This window comes from Chiloscyllium punctatum, chromosome 39, assembly GCF_047496795.1.
Source record: "Chiloscyllium punctatum isolate Juve2018m chromosome 39, sChiPun1.3, whole genome shotgun sequence".
Taxonomy (NCBI): domain Eukaryota; kingdom Metazoa; phylum Chordata; class Chondrichthyes; order Orectolobiformes; family Hemiscylliidae; genus Chiloscyllium; species Chiloscyllium punctatum.
This window is the reverse complement of record NC_092777.1, coordinates 58,433,164-58,456,912: the sequence shown is the minus strand read 5'-3', so window position 1 is coordinate 58,456,912 and position 23,749 is coordinate 58,433,164. Positions and strand designations below refer to the sequence as shown.

The window sequence follows — 23,749 nt, the reverse complement described above, 5'->3', positions numbered from 1 at the left end:
CAAATTCTGGATCTGAAAATGGATCTGAAATATAAGGTAGATGTTGTGAGTAAATAATATCAGATATTACATAATTAATGCCTTTAACACATTGCTTTCCTGTTAGCTCATAATGTACCACCTTTTGGCTGGTGAGCCTTTCTTTTGATCTTTGGTAGCTGAGGAGAGCTGCTGATTTTCCTTTCTGTGTAGAAATGAAGGCATTCCTAGGCCCTGAAAATTAATCTGAGCCATAACACTTATGGGTTAAGTGGAAGGACACCTAATTTGCAATGGCACAGATGGAGCTGGAAAATCTGGTGAATGGTGGGGTTGGCATGGGAGTGGGTCTCAGTCGGTGGGGGAAAGTAGTCTGCCACATTTATACACCCAGTAGTATTGTCTTGGTTCCTCTACCCTCTATGTCAGGATCTCCAATGCTAACCAGACCAGCTCCAACCTTGCTGGGGCTTGCTTCTGCACATTGGTGAATCACTACAGGTACATTACGAGGTAGGGTAGTGGAAAAGGTCAGTGCAGTGTGTCTTCATGTCTGGAGCTGCTTGCTGCCACAAAAATAAACAAAAAAGAATATTACCTGGGAGAAATAGTGGAGAATTAGAGAGACATTTCTACATAAAGTGGAGAGAAAGAATGGGATTCTTGCACCTGCAATCCTCGGTTTTCCCAATAAATTTCTTCCAAATTCATTGGAACAATGTCAAATTGAAGGCCACATTGCAGGACTAGCACAAGGCAGACTACAAAGCAAAGGAGGTCTTAACAGTATTTAGTTCCTGAATCAAAATGCAAAGTCCTGCTGGTGTTAGCTTTGTATCTGTGGCATGTTTGGCTGCACTAATGACCTGAAATTCTGTAACCCTTCAGGTTACCATCACTCTCTAAATGTGCATACAACAGCAACAGGAGCTGTATTCATCAAAACAACTGAAGTATTTTCTATCCCACTTCAGATTTCTGCCCTCAATGATGGACAGTCTCTGTGGAGGTAGGAGGTGAATTACTTGCTGCAGACCCCTTTGTCTCTCACCTACTCTGACAGCCAGTGAATGTATATGGGTAGTCCAGGTGATTTTCTAATAAAGGGATACACCAAAATGTTGACAGTTGGTAGTCAACTCTCCATTGCTGAACGTCAAAGGGAGATGGTTCCATCTCTTGTTGGAGATGGTCATTACCTGGAGTTTACATGACATGAACGTTAACTCCATTTGTCAGCCTAAGCCTGAATGTTTTCCAGGTCTAGTTACATGCATTGACTGCTTAAGCATGCAAGGAGTTAAGAATAGTCTTGAACTCTGTACAAACATCAGATAATGTCCCAATCCCACATCCTCTATTCTTTGAAGATTCTATCAATTTCCTGTGAGAATTATAGCAAGCAGAATACCTGCAGAATATTTGGGCCATCACATTTAAATAAATTAATGTTACAGTTTTCATAGGTTTTATTTCTTTGTTTGGCTATTTCACTGGCTGAAGGATAAGGATGGAGTTATACAAACCCTGGTTAGATCCCACTTGGATTCCCATCTGGGAACCACATCTTAGGAAGGATATATTGACCTTGGAGCGATTGCACAAAGTTTACAAGAGTGATGCCTGGACCACTCCTGTTCCTATATCAGACTTACCTGTCACTGTCACTTGTCTTTTTACAGTTCAAGATATCTCATCATGCACCCATACTTTCCTGTGTCAGTTGCATTTGCTGTTTTAGAAAATACCACAGTGCTAGTATTTCCTATTCTTATTGGAGTTGTGTCCTTTATACTGATTAATTGAGGTTTGACATGAGGAAGCAAAGATGTAACTCTGCATTTAATGGTGAACTTAACTCCTTCAACTATTCTATTTGATGGTTCAATTTCAAATTCTGGATCTGAAAATGGATCTGAAATATAAGATAGATGTTGTGAGTAAATAATGTCAGATATTACATAATTAATGCCTTTAACACATTGCTTTCCTGTTAGCTCATTTTTTGGCTCGTGAGCCTTTCTTTTGATCTTTGGTAGCTGAGGAGAGCTGCTGATTTTCCTTTCTGTGTAGAAATGAAGGCATTCCTAGGCCCTGAAAATTAATCTGAGCCATAACACTTATGGGTTAAATGGAAGGACACCTAATTTGCAATGGCACAGATGAAGCTGGAAAATCTGGTGAATGGTGGGGTTGGCATGGGAGTGGGTCTCAGTCTGTGGGGGAAAGTAGTCTGCCACATTTATACACTGCCACAAAAATTTAAAAAAAAGAATATTACCTGGGAGAAATAGTGGAGAATTAGAGAGACATTTCTGCATAAAGTGGAGAGAAAGAATGGGATTCTTGGACTGCAATCCTCAGTTTTCCCAATAAATTTCTTCCAGATTCATTGGATTGATGTCAAATATAAGGCCACATTGCAGGACTAGCACATTTCACTGGCTTGCCCCTGGAGTTACAGGAGGAGACTAGGAGGACGATTGTGGAATTTTGGATTTTTTGTTGTACATAGATTTACAATAATTGAAGCAGCATCTATAAATCTTCAGATATTTCACGATACCCAAACTAACTTACTTTGTACTGAGAGCTGTACTACTTCACTGTGCTTTGAGACACTCCTGGCTGCAGGCACTTCGATTGTACAACTATAGTTTTTCTCTGTATCTGTTGTCACCCTCAGTTGGTGTGTCACAGTTTTGTTTTTGCTTGAATTTTCATGGAGACGCACTGGGTTCAGTCCATTTTTATATGTGTAGAATATGAATGTAAGAGGAGGAATTTCTTCAGATGTACAGCACAGCTCAGTCAAATCTCCCAGAATCACCTCCGTTGGACGTATGGTGAATACAGGTGTCTGTAAATTTCCTGAGGTATACAAACAGGGAATAATAAAATCATTTTTATTCATAGACAAATAAGAAAGAAAAATAAGTTAATCTAGCCTTCTCATCAGTCCATATTCTGCACTTCCATGAACCATTTTCTCATGCTATATGGTGGTAAAGGCCATTCAGCCTAACTGATCCATGTTAGTATTTTTGCTTCTCACAAGCCTTTTCCATTTTTCATCACCTGACCTCCATCAAGACATTCCATTCCTTCATGTATTTATTTAGCTTAGGCTTAAGAACACACACTCTACCTTTTTCTCTGATCTGGAGGTGCCAGTATTGGATTGGTTTGGACAAAGTCAGAAATCACATAACACCAGGTTACTGTCCAATAGGTTTAATTGAAATCACAAGCTTTTGGAGTGCAGCTCCTTAGTATAGATAATTCCACATTCTTATTACTCTCTGGATAAAGAGGTTTCTCTATTGGAAATTTTTTGTACTACATTTTAGTTTAAAATGTAAGGAAATTTTAATATTAAAAATAAGATTTTTAATGTTCTCCTGTTCTAGTTTCTGCTTACAAAGGAAACAACATTATGTCTAGTTTATCAAACCTTTTCATAAACTTAATAGCTTCTATCGGGTAAACATTTTCTAGATAAATAAATGCCAGCCTGTTAAATCTTTTTGGAAAGGAATGTCATCTCATTTTTGATATCACTCCATTAAATTTTGTTTTGCACTTTCTTCTGTGCCTTTTTGTCACCTTTTACAGTATTCCAAGAATGATCTAACTAAGAGCCCATACTATAACTGCTCTGCTTTATAATTTGATTCCTCTAGAACTTAACTCATCTATTTTGTTTGCTTTCTTCTTATTCATGGGATTTCAATGGTGTATTGCCTGTCTCTAATTACCTTTAAGAAGATAGACCTAAGTCACCACCTTGAATGTAAATGAGCAGCTTGGGCACATCAGAAGCCAGTTAAGAATCAATCACATCGCTGATGGTTTTGAGTCACATTTAGGCCAGGTTGGATAAATAAGACAGATTTGTTTTCATTAAAAATATCAGTGAGCAACAATCTGGTATTTTCAGGTCCACCATTATTAAAATTAGAATTTGTTCCAGATTTATTTCATTAATTGAAATTAAATGGAGTTACAATGTTGTTCTCCTTTACATATTGGTAAAGATAATAGTCATAGAGATGTACAGCATAGACACAGACCCTTCGGTCCAACTCATCCATAGCGACCAGATATCCCAACCCAATCTAGTCCCATTGGCCAGCACTTGGCCCATACCTCTCTAAGTCCTTTGTATTCATGTATCCATCCAGATGTCTTTTAAATGCTGTAATTGTACCAGCTTCCACCACTTCCTCTGGCAGCTCATTCTATACATGCACCACCCTCTGTGTGATTTGTATGAAATGAAAAGGCTGATCCCTAAACTGCTCAAAATCGCGAGGTGTTTATATGTAGCAGTTGATAGGGAGAAATTGTTCTTATTGGCAGAAGGATTGAGAAACAGAGGGCACATATTTAAAACAATAACAAAAAGAACCTAAAGTAATTGAAGAGCCATTTTACATTGCAAGAAGTCACGTTCTGAAAAGCACTGCCATTCAAAGCTATGAACTGGAAACAGATCTCAAGGGCAACATACTGCAGGGCTGTGTGGAAAGGCAGGAAATGGAACTATTTAAATTATTTCTTCAGTGAACTAACTTGGGGGAATTCAGAAGATTTTGTTCAATTACAATTTCATTATTTCAACAGGCTGATTGGCCTCCATTTGTGCTCTAACATTTCTATTTGTGAAACAGTTATTTCTCTGTGTTCACTGCTTGTAGCAAAATCATGAACACGCTATTTATGAGTGATTTATGATTGAATATAATATAGTCTACAGCATCCTCCCTTCTGTCATATGGTTCTACAACAATAGTAAACAAAATTATCGATTGTGAAAACCTTAGTTAAGGTCATGTCATGGATCACGGAGATGTTAGCTGTGGCTCAATCCAAAGGCTGTGTTCATTGTCAATGCCATCACTAAACAGTGCTGCAACATTGGGGTCAAGCCCACTCCATTGCCTCGGGCATCCTATGTTGCTGGCAGCAGTGCAACACTGAAGAAATATTATGTTTTGGAGTTGGCCCATTTGGATGAAATGTTAAATCAAGACCCTTTCTACCCTTCCGAGGTATCAGGTGGATATAAAAATAATCCTATGGCACATTCAACGAAGAGCAGAGGAGTTCTCCATGGTGTGGTACCCATCAACTGACAGCTCCAGCAGATGTTCAGCATAATTGGTTTGTGTTTTGATTCCACTTTTGGGTCCTATTTCAAAGTCTCTTCTGGTAAATTGTGGTCTGGTATATATTAGGAAGGTTATAGGCTGTAGTCTGACTCTTGTAGGTTTCTACAAGGCTTATTTTATTTACAAATGTTACTGTGTATAGTAAACTATAAAGGCTGTATGACTCTCTGGTCGACTGCTGCTATTTTATTCTCAGAGTCTAGTTGTTACATCATCATTTATATTACTACCATATTATTCTACATCTCTCACCAAGTAGAGTCTCAATTTTATAGTAACATTGTTAAACCATTTTTTAAACTGTATTTTTAATTATTTGCATTCTTACCATTAGTCCTGCCCATAAAGTCTGAACTTCATAAATCAAATGTTTGTGCTACTTCTCTCACTGATCTTATTCTTATGACCACTGATTGAGGGGGAAGTTATTCACTGACTGGATCACTGTTGTGACTGGCAATTGAGTGGAGACTTCCTGCTTGTATCATCATGGGTAAGTGACAAATTACTATTTCTTTTTCACTGAAGAACGGCTTATTTCAAACACCAAGGTTTATATGTTGAATTAGGCATCAAAGACTATCAGAGCTATAGAAAGGTTTTATTGTAGATCTTTAGGACAGTACAAACATCAGTTACCATTGCTCCCTTCTGGTCATTTCTTTGTCATGATGTCTCCCCCCATCTCACAGAGCTGCAGGGGAAAAACTCCGCTTTTCCTTGTATAAAGAAACCCACTACCAACTGACCAATCATCAAGTGAACAAATAACAAACACTGTCTATGGGGGCAGTTAAGCAATAACAAAAAAAAATCAAAAAACTGAGAGGAAAAGTTTTTTTTAACACTAAGAGTTAGCCAATCACCCAATACAAACACCACCCACCAGGGGCAGTGTGATGATAACAACATCTAAGAAAGGGGAGCAAACAGGAAAGGGGATAAAATCAAAATAAGTTGTTGGGGGGGGGGAGGTTGGAATAATGGACCCGAGCCCCCATGATGCCTAACTCTCGCTGAATGCTTTGTGGCTACTGGTGGATATGGCCTGCTCCCAACCTAAGGACAGCTGAGCACAACATAAACATGAAACAGAGGGAGATAACTTTACACCCACCATCAAGTTATCTAATCAGCCAGTGGAAGATATTGTATAAACTCAATCAGATGTGACTATCCCAGGCGGGTCTTGAACCCAGGCCTACTGACCTGAAGAACTCAACTCTCTTTTTTAAACCCATCACCAAATCACCCAGTTAACAAATTTTAAAAAAACAACAATTTACTAGCAGTGTCCACCAGGTGTGGTGCTACAATAATGACAGTGAGGAAAAGGTAGGACAAGAGGGAGGGGACTGAACCAAAATAGTGTGGAGGGGGAGATAACGTACTCCAGGCCCTGTGGTACCCACTTCTCTCTCAATGCCACAAGAGTGTTGATGGACATCGCTTGCTCCCTCTCCAAGGACATCTAGACACGAATATAGCCATGGAAGAGAGGCAGGGTTAGAATTTGTGACCACTAAGAACTTAGCTTTTTAGATTGTTTTTAATCAACCTGTTCAGATATATTATGACAGACATGTGGGGCAGGTGGGATTTGATCTACAAGTAGGGACACTACTACTGACCCACAGGGCCCTTACGGGCTCAGATCTTCTTTAATATTTTATAATCAACTTGTTGAAAGGTATTAATACAGACCTCTGGAGCATGTGGGACTGGATTATCTGACACAGAAGTGGGGACACTATCACTGTATTTCTGTTCAAAGAAATATGAAGTTCAATGAGCATCACCTATCTGTCTCAATTCTGAAACTGATCCCTTTGATCTTTAAAACGTCCTGTATTTCTAACTCTGACAAATATGGTCCACTGGAATATCTCTGGCACTGATGAACTGCCAAAGGGAAGATGGTTAAAGCAGAATTGCTTCAATAGTGAAATGAATGTTGTTAACAGCCTGGCCTTCTGCTTGAGGAGTATCTGCCGAAACCTACTATTTGTGTCAAACTTGGCGAAGATGCTGTTGGCAAGTTTTGCCAAGCTGAAGACAGTAGATAGACTTCTGTCTGGACTGCTTCATTTAATTGCGTCAGGTTTACACAAAGTCTGAAGTGATTCATTCTGAGTCATTCAGCTTGGGATCCATCATGAGCTTTGAGCCTCAGCTAATTGGCTCTGTGATTGGTGGTACAATGCTTCCACATAATTCTGTCCAGCTCTTCCATAATTTTTTCCAGCAATGTGTGTGGTTCCATCCTGGGAGTGTATATTTGTTTAGCACGTTGAAGCAACATAATGTAATATTCACGGTTGAGCCTACCAAACATTTGAAAGAGCTGTTCGAATTTAGACGAGATACTGTTGCCAAATGTCATATCTTGTTGCCAAATGTCATCTACTACTTCTAGTAAACATAGTTATATACATGGATTTATGCAAAGTAATGGTGTTCTTTGATTGTGTAAAATGTCAAGTCTTACTGATCTCATTCTCCTTGTGACTGAGTGTGATGGTGATCTGACCCTTTACTTGAAGAAGCTGCCACATGAAACTTGCATTTTAATTCTTGGTGGCAAATGAGGTTACCATGAAGGATTTTCTCTCTCTCAAGCTTTCCCATTGCCTGAGGTGTGATGAACCTAAGGTTAAAACACCACCAGTCATCTGACTCTTTAATGTGACAGCAACCCTATGAGTTGTAAGACTCGGATGACTTTATCTTTTTACTGCTTTAAGCCATTTCAAATGGTCAGCCAGGACTGTAACACCTGAACTTTGAATTATGTTTTGAATTCTTTAATATCCAGACTAATGAGACAGAACTTTTGATCTGGATTTTTTTTACTTAAAATCTGTATACTTGATTGCTTCCTCATTTGCATTTCCTGAACTTTATGGTTTTCAAAGACATTTTCTTGGTTTATTCCTTTATGTGTGTGTTTAGATTTGCAGGGCTATTTGAAGTGATTTGTCTTTTCACATTGGAAACACTCTGCATCCATGCTGGGCAATTGTGTCTTGTGTGGTGCTTTCGAGCTCCACAAGGTGAGTAACTCAAAATGGCGACTGTAGATTTTCCTAAATTTTTCCCCAAGAGTGTGAGAATGCTGCTTTTTGGCTTCCCTGCTAAAAGGCCCATCTGAAGCCTCAGTATTTCCAAAGATTATTGCCAAATTTTGTACATTCCATTCAACTTGCTTATTGAGCTGTAGTATTAGGCCAATGTTTATCTGCAAAAGCTCTGCCAGCTTTGTATTGTGTACTCTGATGACAATTCAGTTATGATTGAGTTCATCCTTCCATGGTCTATACCCACAACAACTAACCTATGGATGTCTGTAAGAAACAACTTGATGGACCCCTCTGGCTTTGGGATGTCTGGTTATGTCATGCTCACGCAATGATGAGGTTCCATTTTGGGCAGAAGTGAGCATTGAATATAGGACAGCTTCAAAATCTGGAAGGTCTCTTCTATCACTCGTTGTCTCATGAGGACATCATCTGCAATGCCCATTGCATGGGGGTATGTACTAATCTGGTGCTTCTGCTCTTTGACATGTATAGCTGATGCAGTTCACTACCTCTGGAAATGCTTCTTCCACAAACTCCAACATTGTTGGCTCCTTGGACCACTGAAGTTCTCAATGGCTGTGGAAGGGACAGTGACACAATTAAGCAAAGCAGTTTCAGGGAAGATTTCATTATATTGTAAAATAGCGATTGTAACTTCTTTATTCAAAAAGACCTGTTAGTTTAACATCTTTCATAGGGAAGATATTGGAAGCTATTTTGAATCAATATTAGATTGGCACTTCGTAACATTCAATGTAATCAGGCAGAGTCAACATGGTTTTCGGAAAGGGACATCATGCTTGACCGATCTGTTCGAGTTCTTTGAGAAAGTAACAAGTGCTATGGATAAAGGGAAACAAGTGAAGGTCTTGTACTTAGATTTCCAGAAGTTATTTGATAAAATGCCATATAAAATGCTATTGCATAAAATAGTTTATAGTGTCTGGGATAACATATTAGAATGGATCGAAGCTTGACTAGCTAACTGGAAAAAAAATGGACACTTCACTGGTTGGACAGATGTAATGAATTAGAGATTAGTGCCAGGGTCTCAACTGCTTACAATTTATATCCATGGCTTGGATAAAGAAACCAAAGTTCTGGTTGCTATGCTTGCTGATGACACAAAAATAGGTAGGAAAGCAGATTATGAAGAGGACATAAAAGGGCTACAAAGGTTGAATGAGCTAATGGAATATAAATGGAAAAATGTGTAATTATCCATTTTGCCAAGAAGAATAAAAAAGCATATAATCTAAATGGTTAGATATTACAGAGCTCTGAAATTCAGTGGGAACTGAATGTCCTGGTGCACGAATCACAACAGGTTAGTGTGCAGTTTCTGCAAGTAATTAGGAGAGTCGATGGAGTGTGTAAAACAAATTTAAAAATGAATACAAAAGTTGGGAGGTAATGCAGCAGGGCAAACATATACAGGGCATCGGTGAGATCACATGTGAGATACTGTGTACAGAGCTGGTCTCCTTATTTAATGAATAATTCAAATGCAGTAGAAGCAGTTCAGAGATGTTTCACTGGAGAAATATATGAGATTGGCAGGTTGTCTTATGAATTAAGGTTAGACTTGCTAAACCTGTATATATTTGAATTTGGAAGAGCACAGATGACTTGATTGAAACATGCCAGGTCCTGAGGGGTCTTGACACAGTATGTGTGGAAAAAGATGTTCCTCTTGTGGGTGAATCTAGAACTAGAGGTCACTGCTTAAAAATAATGGGTAGCCATTGAAGACAATGATGCATAGCATCTTTTTTTATCACAGAGAGCCCAATGCCTTTGGAACTCATCTTAGAAAGGCACTAGAAGTCTTTGAATATTTTCAGGCAGAGGTAGATAGATTTTTGATACACAAAAGAATGAAAGGTTTATGGGAACTAGGCAGGAAAATGGAGTAATCAGATTAGCCATAATTCTATTTAATGGTGGAGTCAGCTTGAGGGGCCAAGTGTTCCAAGTTCCTCTGTTCACAGGAGGAGTCTTTCCTATGGTCTGACTCTCGTAGTTTCTGCAAAACATTAGTACCTGTACATACTATTCCGTTAGCTTGTACCTCTCTCTTTGGTACACAGTGATGCTGCTCTCCACTCAAAAATTAGCTCATAACTGCTGATGTCAATGAAGCATAATCATTTCCACCATTCCATCATGACTCCACAATTACTGTTTGTGCGATTTGCTGTGTATTAGGTGACAATTTCATTTCCTACATTACATCAGTGACATAGGCTCCAAAAGGCACTTCACTGATTATAAAGTGCTTTGGCAATTGCTGAAGGATTTAAAAATAAACTATATATCTTTCCTTTTATTCAATGTTATCAGTTATTTGGTTCATTTTTCACAGTACCTGTAACTGCTATGAATGTGAAAGCACTTTCCTCCCTTTGACTTTCTGCTTCCACTTCACAACTGTAGTATCCGGAATGTGAGGGTCGAGCCGATTGGATTAGATATTGAGATTCTTGCGCCTGAATTGTAACAGTTTTCAGCAGGGCATCTTGTGCCTGTCCCTTATAGAATAAGTATGAAATCTGAGGTGATTGACCAGAAGGTGTCAGGATATCCACAGAACAAGTCAGGGTAATGTTGCTTCCTTGTTTAATACCACCAGCATCTGCAGGATTATATTTTAGTTTTACACTGTTTATAATCACACCTGAGAGAGAAGAACAGATGCAGAAATTAAGTTCAATTTGTGCAACATTTTTACCCTGTACTACCTGCACAGAAACCATTGTTAAGAGAACATTGTGTATTCATTTCTGGTTACATATTTTAGAGAGATCCTTCAGAAAGTTTGAGCTTCACTGCAACAATCAGACCGCTAAATCAATTCACAAAAAGTAAAAAAACTACAGATGCTAACATTCTGAAACATATATTATATGTTAGGTTAGTCTAGCTGAGAGACTATTATTGGCTGATATTCCCCATTTTTAGTTGACATGTTTTATCCAGTAAAATTCAGAGCACACAGTCCATGAATAACATTTTCCATGCAATGTCAAAGACCCTTGCCATTCATCTCATCTGAGTCCTCGTGATTTTATAAATTTCTCTACATCCAATGCTCCAGTGAGGAAAACTCCCAGCCTATCCAGCCTCTCCTTAGAACCAAAACCTCTAGTCCTGACAATATCCTGGTAAATTTTTTCTGAACCAATTTAATGATATCCTTCCTATAGCAGAGCAACCAGAACTGTGCACAGTATTCCAGGTCAGGCCTCAGCAACATCCTGTACAACCTCAACATAACAATCCCAACTCATATAATCAGTGGTCTGAGCAATGAAGGGAAGTTAAATGCCTTTTTTTAGTAAATATTTTTATTGAGAAGAAGATTTTGAATTTTTTACAGAAAATATAAAATTACTACAAAATAATAGAACAATCTTGCAATATAATAACAATAATGGTAAACAAACTACTCCACAAACAATTAAGGAGAAAGAAAACTCTACACAAACTACAATTCAATAAATAACTAATTCAAAACAAAAAGAAACTAAATGAAACTGAGTTGAACAGTTAGAGGCAAATTAAATTAAATTACGTTAAGTTACAACACTCAGCACAATCCCACGAAAGCTTCCCATCACCAGGAGCATTAGTTGGCATACCCATATTTGTTCAGAATTCCTCCTCCCAGGGGCTTCCAGGCTGGCAGATACAGCTCTCATGGTTACACAGAGGCCTTAACCAATATAGGCACAGCTCCACTTGTATATAGTTCAAAAAGGACCGCCACATCCTAAAATAAAGTTCCTTTTTCTGGTGCCCCACACTTGTAAGGAAGTCCAGGGGGATGTGCTCCATAACTAACCTACGCGATCCCGAGAGTCCCTGGGGATTCTCTGACACCCAGCTCATCAGAATGTTCTTCCTCACACAGAATGAAAGAATATTAAGCAATTTCTTCCCAGGCATGTCCAAAGAGGGGAGATTTGGCAAACCCAGGAGGAGGGTCACCGGATCTACCTTGGTTCCCAAGATCCCTTCCAAAACACCCGCTAAAGCTCCCCAATACCTATGAAGCTTGTGGCATGACCACAAATAATGAGTAAGAGTACAAACATCTATTTTACATTTGGGGGACATTGGTAACGCCCCTGTCTTAAATTTCGCAAGCCACTCCAGTGCCAAATAGACTCTGTAGAGTACCTTCAATTGCATAGCCTGCAGTTATTGCAAATCAAAATCTTCCTTACATTCTCCCAAATATCCTCCCACTCCCCTGGTGAGATCTCTATCCCCAATTCCTGAGGCGAGATTCCACACAGCCACTCAATGTCCTTTGGGACACTACCTCCTAATAAATGACAGAGTGTGCTGACCAAGAGAGTGTCTGTGGACCAAAACACTCTCCTCCCATATCCGACTAACCATTAATATAGAATTTTTCTGTATAAAGTCCCTAATCTAAAAGTAACTAAAGACGTCCCTCCGAGATAGCTCATATTTCTGACTCTGCTGTTCAAAAGACATTATGACCTCCCCTTCAAATAAATCTCCCAAACAGGAAACTCCTTTGGACTCCCAGAGCCTAAAGCTGGAATCCATCAATCCCAGCCGGAATCCTGGCATCCCTACTATGGGAGTAAAAGGGGAGCTTTTTTGTAAATTGCCCTCACCTTCTCTATGCTTCAACCGTGTTAAGGACAATCAGACTTCTGCAATGGTCCATAACAATCCTCAACTTGTCCATGAACAACAGATTAATGAGGGGACATTTTGCCTGGGAGGCCTTGATGTCCAGCCAAATTGACAGTGAGTCCTGGCAGGCCCAGTCAGCCACATAGGATAGCAGGGAACTTAGTTAGTTTTTCTTAAAGTCTGGAAGACCCACACACCCCAAACCCTGGAGAAGCTACAATTTGGCGAGCTTAATAAGAGGCTGCCTGTGACACCAGTTAAAAGAGCCAAGCCAACTGTTAAGCCTTCATAGTGCTTGGCTGTGCAGCATCAAAGGGAGCATTTGCAAGAGGTATAATAAATGAGGAGGAACATTCATTTTAACCAGAGCTAATCTACCCAGCCAAGATATTGGAAGATCCTCCCAGCACTGAAGGTCCTGTCTTATTTCCTCTAGCAACTGCACAAAGTTAGCTTTATGTAATTGGTCGAAGGTCAGGGTGATAAAAATGCCTAAATACAGGAAACCTCCCTGTGACCACCCGAAAGGGAATCGGATTCCAGCCCCAAGATCGGGTACTCCAGTAAGACCCCCAACAGGCATGGCTTCCAATTTTGTAAAGTCGATTTTGTACCCCGAGAAAGAGCCAAATAACTTAATCAACTGTATTAAAAGGGGCACAGGTATAGTCAGGTTAGTTAGAAAGAGAAGAACATCATCTGTGTAAAGGGTGATCTTATGCCTGCCTGACCCCACCTCTGGGGCAGTTATATTGGGGTCCCTCTGGATGGCCTCTGCCGATGGCTCAATCACCAACGTAAATAGTAACGGTGAGTGGGGGCACCCTTGTTGGCTGCCTCTGCCTCTGCCAATGCTAAAATTGTCAGACCTTATACCATTGATGAGAACCGCTCCTTTAAGATCAGTATATAACACTGCTTCCCACCTGGCAAAAACCCCTCCAAGGACAAACCACTCCAGGACATAAACGAGGTACAGCCATTCCACCCGGTCAAATGCTTTCTCCACATCCAGGGAGACTACCAAGCCCAGAATCGATCCTTGCTGGCACATCTGGAGCATATTTAGCACTGTCCTAATATTATTAGAGGGACTGTGACTCCTAATAAATCCTTTCTGGTCCTCCTTTATGATGGAGGGCAACGTCAGCCTCAACGTCAACATTTTTGACAAAATTTTAAAGTCCACATTTAATAATGGGCCTATACGAAGTGCAATCCTCTGGGGCTTTCCCTCTCTTGAGAATAAGAGAAATATTTGCTTCTCTCAGAGAGGATGAGAGGCAGTCTTGTTGTACGAGTATTTGTTTATATCCAACATTGGCCTGGTCAGCATGTCTATAGGCCCCTTATAAAACTCACTCCAAAATCCATCTGGGCCGGGCACTTTGCCACTCTGGACCTGCCTCACCACCTCCTTGGATTGTCAGAGGGGCATTCAAAAGAGACGCTTGCTCTGAAGTTACAACTGGGAGGTCGAAGGTCTTAAAAAAGGACTCCATCTTTGCCAATCTGTCCTCACAGCCCTCCGACTGATAAAAACCAGAGTAGAACTTCGTGAATGCTGCGTTAATCTTTTTGGAATCGCAGGTGATAGTACCAGCACACCCTCCAATGGATGTGATAGATTGAGGGGGCACTCTTCTTTCTGGCCAAGTATGTAAACTACCTACATGGTTTGTCACCATACTCGAATAACCTCTGTTTTGCAAAGGAAATCTCCCTCTTTCTGTCTGGGTGAGCGCATCATTCAAAGCAGCCCAGAGGGCTGTAATGCGCTGCAATTTAGTTTCAGACAGTTTCGGCTGCCTTCAGCCGAGCCTCGAGCAAACGCTGCTGCTCTCCCCTCTGCCGCTTCCGAGTCGCCAAGTAAGAAATAATCAAACCCCTTGCTTAGGTCTTGGTAATCTCCCAGAGCACCGACGACTTACTGGCCGTACCCGAATTAATGTCCCAGAAAATTTTAAACTCCCATGAAAAATACTCAATGAACTTGCTATCCTTCACAAGGAAAGGATCCACGTGCCAACACCGCAAGCCTGTCCCATCGGCACCGACCTTAACCTCCATGTACACTGCCCCATGATCAGAAATGGCTATGTTCCCAATTCTGCAGGACAGCACCGAATTCAAAAAGGTCGAGGGGGCAAAAAACAGCAATCCTAGTAAAGCACTTACGTGGGTTAGAAAAAAAGGTGAAGTCCCTACCCTCAGGGTGAAGAGATCTCCACACATCCACCACCAACTCCAGCTCCCTGTTCAGGTCCACCAGCTGCCTGGATTGCGGAGATATAGCCGCGGAACTCCTAGGCATCCTTTCCGCCTCAGGGTCCACAAGTCAGTTAAAGTCTCCTCCTATAATTGTATGACGCGCCCGAAGGACCATCAATCTGGAGAGTGCATCAGTTAAAAATTTGAGGGGGGGGTGTGCCGGGGGGAGGGGAGCGCAATATACATTCAAGATCCCATATTCCTCTCCATGTATTAAAGCTTCATTTGGTCTAACAACTGAAATGTCTTAATTTGGTCTAACAACTCCTCTGCTTTTCGAATTAAAGGATGAAGAAAACATCCAGCCGAACCCTCTCTGCTCTAATTTTAAGTGCTCCTTATCGGTTAGATGTATTTCTTGCAGCAAGGCCACATTGACCCTTTCCTTTCTAAGGCTTGAAAGTACCTTTTTTCTCTTAATCGGTGAATGACTCCTGTTAATGGTCCAGGTGCACCCATTTAAATGAGTGGCTAGCCATAGCCATCCAAAGCAGCCCGTGACTCCCAGGAGGAAGAACCCTACTCATCGTGTGCCGTGTGAAAACAGTAAACCTTGAAAATACAACTACAAAAACTACCAAATCAATTACTTCTACAATGACCCAACATATAAAACAACTCAGAGGTGACTTAGCCCTCCCTTGCTCATAGGGGGCGCTCATACAACCCACGAACCCCTCAATACTCCTTCCAGCTGGAGCCTCATCCCAAACCCAGACACAACAAAATACAAAAAAAGTCACATGTGTATAACAACAAGAAAATTAAAAGTGGGCACTCAACCCATCCCAGACATAGTTTGACTCTAGGCAGTCCAGGTGAACAAAAAAAGAAGAGCCCCCGCCCCCCCCCCACCCCAACACACCCTCCCGGTACTAAGAGAAATGAAAAGGGAATAGTAGAAAAAGAAAGGCTAACGGGAGGGGAGAAGGAAGGGAGAGGAGAGAGAAAAAGAAAAAGGGAGACCCCCACATATTAGAAACACAAAACCAAGTAAACCAGTCAAACTACAGGAAATAAAAACCAAAGCAAACACTATTATCCACATCATTTGAGCAAGCTGGTCTATTATAAGGTTGCAGGAAGTTTTTTTGCTTTTTCTGATGAATCAAAATTAAACACGGACCCTCTGTGGCTGAAACGTAATATTGCCGGATATCTTACAGAGTACTGAATATTCAAGTCCCTCAGCCTCCTTTTTACCTCATCAAAGGCCTTCCTGTCATGGATCACGACCGCAGAAAAGTCTTGAAAAATATAATTCTTGATTGTTTATATATCAGAGCCTGTGGATCCTACCCCAATGCGCTAGAAGCTTCCAGCACCATTTGTTTATCTCTATAATGCTGGAGTCACACTGGGACCAAGCGGGGGCACTGGTCCAATCCGGACCTGCACACTGCGACCTGGTGGGCCCACTCCACCTGCACCTGGCCTGCCCCGACTTCCAGCTTCAAACACTGTGGGAACCATTGCTCCAAGAAGCTGACAAGCTGGCCTTCTTCTTCCTATTCCGGCAGCCTGATCAGGCGGATATTCCTCCGACGGCCTTGATTTTTGAGGTCAGCGATCTTCTCTACCAAAGCCCGTACTTGCCATTCCAGGCCCTGAACCTGGCCCCCCCCGAGGATTCCGCCATGGTTTGGGGAGCCGTGGCCTGCTGCTCCACCTCCACGAAGCGCTGCCTGAGTCACTGGATCTCCTGATCGTGCTTCTGCAGCATGGCTGAGATCGGTTCCAACCTGGTTCAGGTCTCCTCCATCGCTGAATCAATCTTCTCTCGGAGTTTTATGAATTCCAAGATCAGGCTCTGCTCCACAGGTAAGACCCCAGAGTGATCAAGGAGGCCGACCCCACAGCCACAAGTGTGTCCTATACTGCCGGGTAGTGCCCTACTTGTTATGATCCTCAAGGTCCTTTTTTCCTTAGTCTTTTTTTTAACTTACCTTTGAAAAAAGAACCACTGAAACTAATAATTAGCCGTTCTAGGGTCTAGAACCAGCGAACTGCACCACAATGGGAAGAAAGGGAGTCCCACTTTCTCTGGGACTTTAGGCAGAGCCCAACAGGACAGACCTACTGGATCGCTGCCATCTTGGATCTCCCTAAATGCCTTTTTAACCACCCTGTCTACTATAGTGAGCATGTACGTTCCGTGCACATCAATAGATTTGCAAAATCAAAGGAACTTCTGGAAGGTGACTGCCACATTCTCTTGGTAAAAACAATGACTGCAGATGCTGAAAACCAAATACTGGATTAGTGGTGCTGGAAGAGCACAGCAGTTCAGGCAGCATCCAACGAGCAGCGAAATCAACGTTTCGGGCAAAAGCCCTTCTTGCATGGCTTGGCACTTCACAAATGTTCCACCTGAATTAAGACTTTTTAAGTATTGATGGAACTGTGATTATTAGATTTAGTCACTGTCCAACTGAATAATCAAGCAATGAAAATAAAGGTAATAATTAGAAATGACGGGTTACCCAGTATTACCATTTCCGGTCTGCCTGAACAGGACCAGAAAGTCCCTGTGAAGCTGCGGGAACAGCTGGTGGATCAGCCTTGTCAAATAGTGAACTTTAGATTTCATCATTTGGAGGTAATGACTTACGGGCAACCGTTCTGAGAGTCAACTGATCAGTTTATCAGTAATGTAACAGTGATAAGGGTTGGGATTGTGGTTTTGCAGATGCTGAGCTATCTGAGAAGATAATAGGATTTCACCACCAAAGCTTCTAAAAAAAGATTGTTGGAGAAGAGAGAAGTTGCAACATTAACACACTGCTGCAAGATGGCAGGATGTATGAAACCATTGCAGGTGGCCTATAACATCTGCAAGCATTATGTGCAGCTACCGGTATTGACATGATAGCCAGAATATAAACAGTAAGCAAGTTTGCGGAAAATGTGTCTGCTGCACCTATTGCAAAGTTGTTCTATGTTCTAAGTTCTTGAAAGAAATGTCTCTGCAAAAAACACGGTTCTAGAGCTGCAATCCCAGGGTACAATAGGATGCAAGCAAACAAATACACCATGTTGGTGACAACACCGAGTGTGAGCATGTATATAAGGCCTGGGGTCCAGTTGCAGTTCTTCAGGTTGATTAGAAAATGAACAGGTTGATTAGAAAATATTAGAAGGATGGCTTGTCACAATACTTGAGTTAACAGACACTTTCAGATACTGTTAGCCATTCAGAGATGAAATAGGTACTTCAAGAGACATAATTTTTAAAGTGAAGCAAGGGCTTCTACCTGAAACTCTTTGCACAAGATTTCAACACATTTCTAAGACAAGAACACCCAAATGAAAAGTCTAGATCTCAGGAAGGTTATGCAACCCTGAGATCTGGGGGAATTGTCAATAGACAATTGTCTGTGTAATACAGACTCGCAAACTTGTAAATTCTTCAGTTCTTATTTCTACATAAATAATTTGCAGCTACTCTAATGAACATGTATTTTTATTCTTAATGCATGTGATTTTACCTTTGGAAAAAAATTGATGTTTTAATATTAGCTTAGAGTGAATACATTACTAGACCAGTAACCAAGATGTAGACCATGTGACCAATAGTCACAGTCAATTCAGGTTCCAGTAAAGATGTGTAGCTATATTTCTTTGTGACTACAAGTATTTAACTCCTGTATCAAATCAATCTGATGCGTAAACATACCTACAATCTTTATATGAATTGAACCTATGTCATTTACAAATTCTGTGAGGAAAATACATGAACAAAATCCATTCCACCTTATCTCTCAGTCATTCTTCAACTTTGCAGACGTAATTTGTTAGGGGGCTTCATGACTCTCCCTGATCGTGTTCTTATTGAACTTGGAAGATCAGTCATGTTTTTTTGTTACTTTTGATTCTTCAGTTGGACATCTCAGATGGCCAAGTGCATTTTCTCCATTTCGTGACATCTATGTGATCTTGACGAAGTTTTACAAAGATATTTTTGCCGAGATTGAAACTGGAACAACTAACCTCCAGTAAGGCTATAAACCACATTAAAGTCTTTATAAAAGATTTTCACGGCTATACCAAAATGGCCATTTTAGTCAAACCAAGGAGCTAATTTTCATTTAGGTGACTGAAACTAATTATATCACCAGTTACTTTGTCTGCAGCACACTTTATAGAGAAAGCTTTATCCTATTTCTCTGAACATTCTTGTGATGAGCACACAGTTGGAAACAGTATATTAAAATTGAATCACTTGGGGCGAGGAAGTCATGGCTAAAACAAGTTGTTTAGATATGAGCTCAGGAAGCTCCATTTGCAATAAACAACTGATTCTGAAGCTCCTGATCAGAATTGGATAGAAACCATGTGACCAGTCAAACTTGGTTTGTGGTCACTGAGGACAGTGTTTTGCTGAAGAGCACCAGCAACTTCAAGAGGAAGCCATTGAGGATGGCACACTATCTGCTGAATTTGATTACTTCTACATTCTGCAAGCAGAGAACTATTAAATGTGGATTTCAATGCCCACAACAGATTTTTGAAAAGATGTTATTGGCTGTGAACTTAATCTGCAGGTGAAGATCAAAACCTTTAGATAGCTACAACCAGTCACTCTATCTAGGGAACATTCACTTAGAACATAGAACATAGAACAATACAGCGCAGAACAGGCACTTCGGCACTCAGTGTTGCGCCGACCTGTGAACTATTCTCAGCTCGTTCCCCTACACTACCCCAAAATCATCCATGTGCTTATCTAAGGATTGTTTACATCTCCCTAATGTGGCTGAGTTGACTACATTAGCAGTCAGGGCATTCCACGCCCTTACCACTCCCTGCGTAAAGAACTTGCCTCTGACATCTGTCTTAAATCTATCATCCCTCAATTTGTAGTTATGCCCTCTCATACAAGCTGACATCATCATCCTAGGAAAAAGACTGTCACTGTCTACCCTATCTAATCCTCTGATCATCTTGTATGTCTCTATCAAATCCCCCCTCAGCCTTCTTCTTTTCAATGAGAACAGACCCAACTCTCTCAGCCTTTCCTCGTAAGACCTTCCGTCCAGACCAGGCAACATCCTGGTAAATCTCCTCTGCACCCTTTCCAATGCTTCCACATCCTTCCTGTAACGGGGTGACCAGAACTGTACACAATATTCAAGTGTGGCCGCATCAGCGTTTTGTACAGTTGCAGCATGATATTGCGGTTCCGAAACTCAGTCCCTCTACCAATGAAACCTAACACACCGTAAGCCTTCTTCACAGCACTACCCACCTGGGTGGTAACTTTCAGGAATCTATGCACATGGACTCCAAGATCCCTCTGCACATCCACACTACCAAGGATCTTTCCATTGACCCAGTACTCTGCTTTCCTGTTATTCTTCCCAAAGTGAATCACCTCACATTTATCTGCATTGAACTCCATTTGTCACCTCTCAGCCCAATTCTACAGTTTATCCAAGTTCTCCTGTAACCTGTAACATTCTTCCAACTGTTCACTATTCCACCGACTTTAGTATCGTCTGCAAATTTACTAATCCATCCACCTATGCCTGCGTCTAAGTCATTTATAAAAATGACAAACAGCAGTGGTCCCAAAACAGATCCTTGTGGCACACCACTAGTAACTGGACTCCAAACTGAATATTTTCCATCAACCACCACTCGCTGCCTTCTTCCAGAAAGCCAGTTTCTAATCCAAACTGCTAACTCACCCTCAATTCCATGCCTCTGCATTTTCTCCATCAGCCTACCATGTGGAACCTTATCAAAGGCTTTACTGAAGCCCAAGTATACCACGTCAACTGCCCTACCCTCATCTACATGCTTGGTCACCTTCTCAAAAAACTCAATGAGGTTTGTGAGACATGACCTGCCCTTGATGAAACCATGTTGACTATCTGAAATCAAATTGTTGCTTGCTAGATGATTATAAATCTTATCTCTTATAATCCTTTCCAAAACCTTTCCTACAACAGAAGTAAGGCTCACTGGCCTATAATTACCTGGGTCATCTCTGCTGCCCTTCTTGAACAATGGCACATTTGCAATCCTCCAGTCCTCAGGTACTAAACCTGTAGACATTGATGACTCAAATATCAAAGCCAATGGCTCTGCTATCTCCTCCCTAGCTTCCCAGAGAATCCTCGGATAAATACCATCTGGCCCAGGGGACTTGTCTACTTTCACTCCTTCTAGAATTGATAACACCTGTGCGCAACTAATCTCGATCCTTTCTAGTCTAATATCTCGTACCTGATTCTTCTTCTCCACAATATTCTCCTTTTCCTGAGTGAACACTAATGAGAAATGTTCATTTAGCACCTCTCCGATCTCTACAGGGTCCATACTCAACTTCCCACTTCTGTCTTTGACTGGCCCTATTCCTACCCTAATCATTCTTTTATTCCTCACATACCTATAGAAATTAGTTTTGCAACTGAACTTTAAGTTCACCGAAGTTATCCTCTTGGCTTTGTAATTAGGTTTTATTTCAGGTGTTTGGGTTAAATATTTTTGGGTTTGCATGTCAATTGTGGAAATCAGAACATACTTTTACATTTTTAGTATTTTTACTAGGATGAGTTTTAGCCTAAAAGTATAACCCCTTACTTTGTTAAACTCAACCTGTCTGTCTAGTTCTGTCTAAACCACAAATAAACAAATAGGGAAATGATAAATTGTCAAATATATCTTTTCAAACTCATAACCCTTTTGCAATTAAGAGTGAAACAGAGGATTTATTTAACCCTTCCTTAGCTGGTCAATACAGATGTCTAAGCAAGGTTAACATAACAGCTCTCCTTTTCAATGTAATTTCTGTAAATGAACTTCAAACTTAAAAAAAAATTGCTTTTTAAGTTTTGTTTTCTTTTTTATTACTTAACTAACCTGTATCACTATATTTTTATTGGCCTGTATATAGGTCTTCACTCAAATCCTTCTGTTTCTTTAGATACTCCGTTTTCAGGGATAGTATGGACTCCTTATTCTTCCAACTGAAATATATTGCCTCACATTGAAGTTCCTTTGCCAATAACACAGCAACAACTGCTCATATTTACATAGCCTCTTTAACATAGTAACATTTCACAAAGTGTTTCACAGGGGCATTATTAGATAAATTATGACACTTGAGACAAATTACAGCAGATGACCAGAAATTAGGCTAAAGAGGTAGGTTTTAACAAGTGTCTTAAAGAGGGAAAATATGGTTGAGAAGGAGAAGAGATTGGAAAGTGAGTTCCAGCATTTAAGGCCTTGGCAGCTGACCACCATAGCCACCAAATAGAGCTGTTCAAGAAGTTGGAATTGTAGTGCAGATCCTGCACTTTTGTTAATGTTTTCCAATATTTTGTCACAGACCTCTACTATGCCAACTATCTCTCTCAAGTTTGGGTCATTTGCAAGTTTTGTAATTTTACTTCCCAGATTAATTCCCAAAGATACACTGTGCTTTTCTGTGAAGCTTTGTCAAACACCCTGTGCATTTCTTCTTTTATTATTATTAAAGCACATACAGAATACTTGGGAACAATGTATTTTCCCTTTTTCCAATTTACAGAAAGCATGTGGTGCTTTCTACAGCATAAACTTTCTTGCACACTCTTTCCATTATTCTCCAGTACAACTTTACAGTGAGAGTTCAGAGAATTGAAGGATTAATGTTAAACATGTTCTTACCTGTAGCCCCCATTGTCTTAATAACGTGAACTGAAACAATGAAAATACAGTAAAATTTAGGCACAGGAGCTTCAAATCTGAAGTGCGAAATGTAAACTTTCATGATTACGCTGAAGATATATATTCTAATTTTAAAATGTCTTTGTGTTAAACTCATAATTAACACGAACTTCCCAAATTAGTGTTAAACTCTCACATTTACTGTGATATTCAGTTTAGCTTTACCATGTTCTTTGTGGAATACTGATTGTACTGTCACAACTTTAAACATATGTCAGATATTTAGCAGCAATGTATATCCTTTACTTGCATTCCGTGTTCCTCTCCCAATTACATCCTGTTTTCACCACAACGTTTGTGGCCCAAGCAAGATCCTGCGAGCTTGTTTAAAGGCAGAACTCCCTTTAGAAAAATGTCACCCCAAATTCTGTAATCCTGCATACAATCTAAGCACAATGATACCACATATTCTGTCCCTGATTCTAATGTACACATCATAGGTTGTGGTTCATGAAAATTGATTAAAGATATATACTTACATAGCAGAACAATCCAAAGGAAAAAGTTTGCTTTCAACATATTTGTTTTGCTGAACAGGGTTGATCTGAAAGAAAGTTGTTTTCTCAGCAATATTACTTAGCTGCAGAAAAGCATATGTGTATAAATTACAGCTAGTTTAGATTAGGGTGTTCTTGCCATTACGTCAAAATTTCCTTCCTCATTGAAAGTGGAATCAACAACGGTAGTACAGCATTGTGAAGTATTGCACAGTAGTCAAACCAAATTGATACCAACCATGCATTAGAGCAAATAGAGTCATAGAGTTATACAGCACAGTAACAGATCCTTTAGTCCAACTCATGCAGATAACCTAACTTAATCTCGTCCCATTTGCCTGCACTTGGCCCATAT

The 23,749-nt window shown here is 40.4% G+C and overlaps 1 protein-coding gene across 4 annotated transcripts; it reads right to left on the bottom strand.

The window, feature by feature from the left end:
• Positions 1-23,521, bottom strand: LOC140464107 (platelet endothelial cell adhesion molecule-like). 4 transcript variants are annotated; one of them, XM_072558826.1, is made up of 5 exons: positions 15,116-15,272; positions 10,602-10,910; positions 2,560-2,850; positions 1,635-1,894; positions 1-24 (listed from the first exon to the last, which is right to left on the bottom strand). In XM_072558826.1, exons 1-4 carry the CDS (start codon positions 15,219-15,221, stop codon positions 1,656-1,658), a joined length of 945 nt encoding a protein of 314 aa, XP_072414927.1. In that variant the 5' UTR covers positions 15,222-15,272; the 3' UTR covers positions 1-24; positions 1,635-1,655. The 4 variants fall into 4 exon arrangements, with proteins under 4 accessions (XP_072414927.1, XP_072414929.1, XP_072414928.1 ...); XM_072558828.1 differs by lacking the exons at positions 1-24; positions 15,116-15,272 and adding exons at positions 22,838-22,867; positions 23,377-23,521 and having other exon boundaries at positions 106-1,894; XM_072558827.1 differs by lacking the exons at positions 1-24; positions 15,116-15,272 and adding exons at positions 22,838-22,867; positions 23,063-23,163 and having other exon boundaries at positions 106-1,894.
• Between the last annotated feature and the right edge of the window lie 228 nt (positions 23,522-23,749).

Coding starts and splice junctions, on each gene's coding strand:
- LOC140464107 (XM_072558826.1), bottom strand. CDS start 15,221: ATGCCTAGGAGTTCCGCGGCTATATCTCCGCAATCCAGGCAGCTGGTG. Junction 2,851..10,601: donor CACATTCATAGCAGTTACAG/GTACTGTGAAAA, acceptor TGTATACCTCAG/GAAATTTACAGACACCTGTA. Junction 1,895..2,559: donor AGTACAGCTCTCAGTACAAA/GTAAGTTAGTTT, acceptor CTTATATTTCAG/ATCCATTTTCAGATCCAGAA.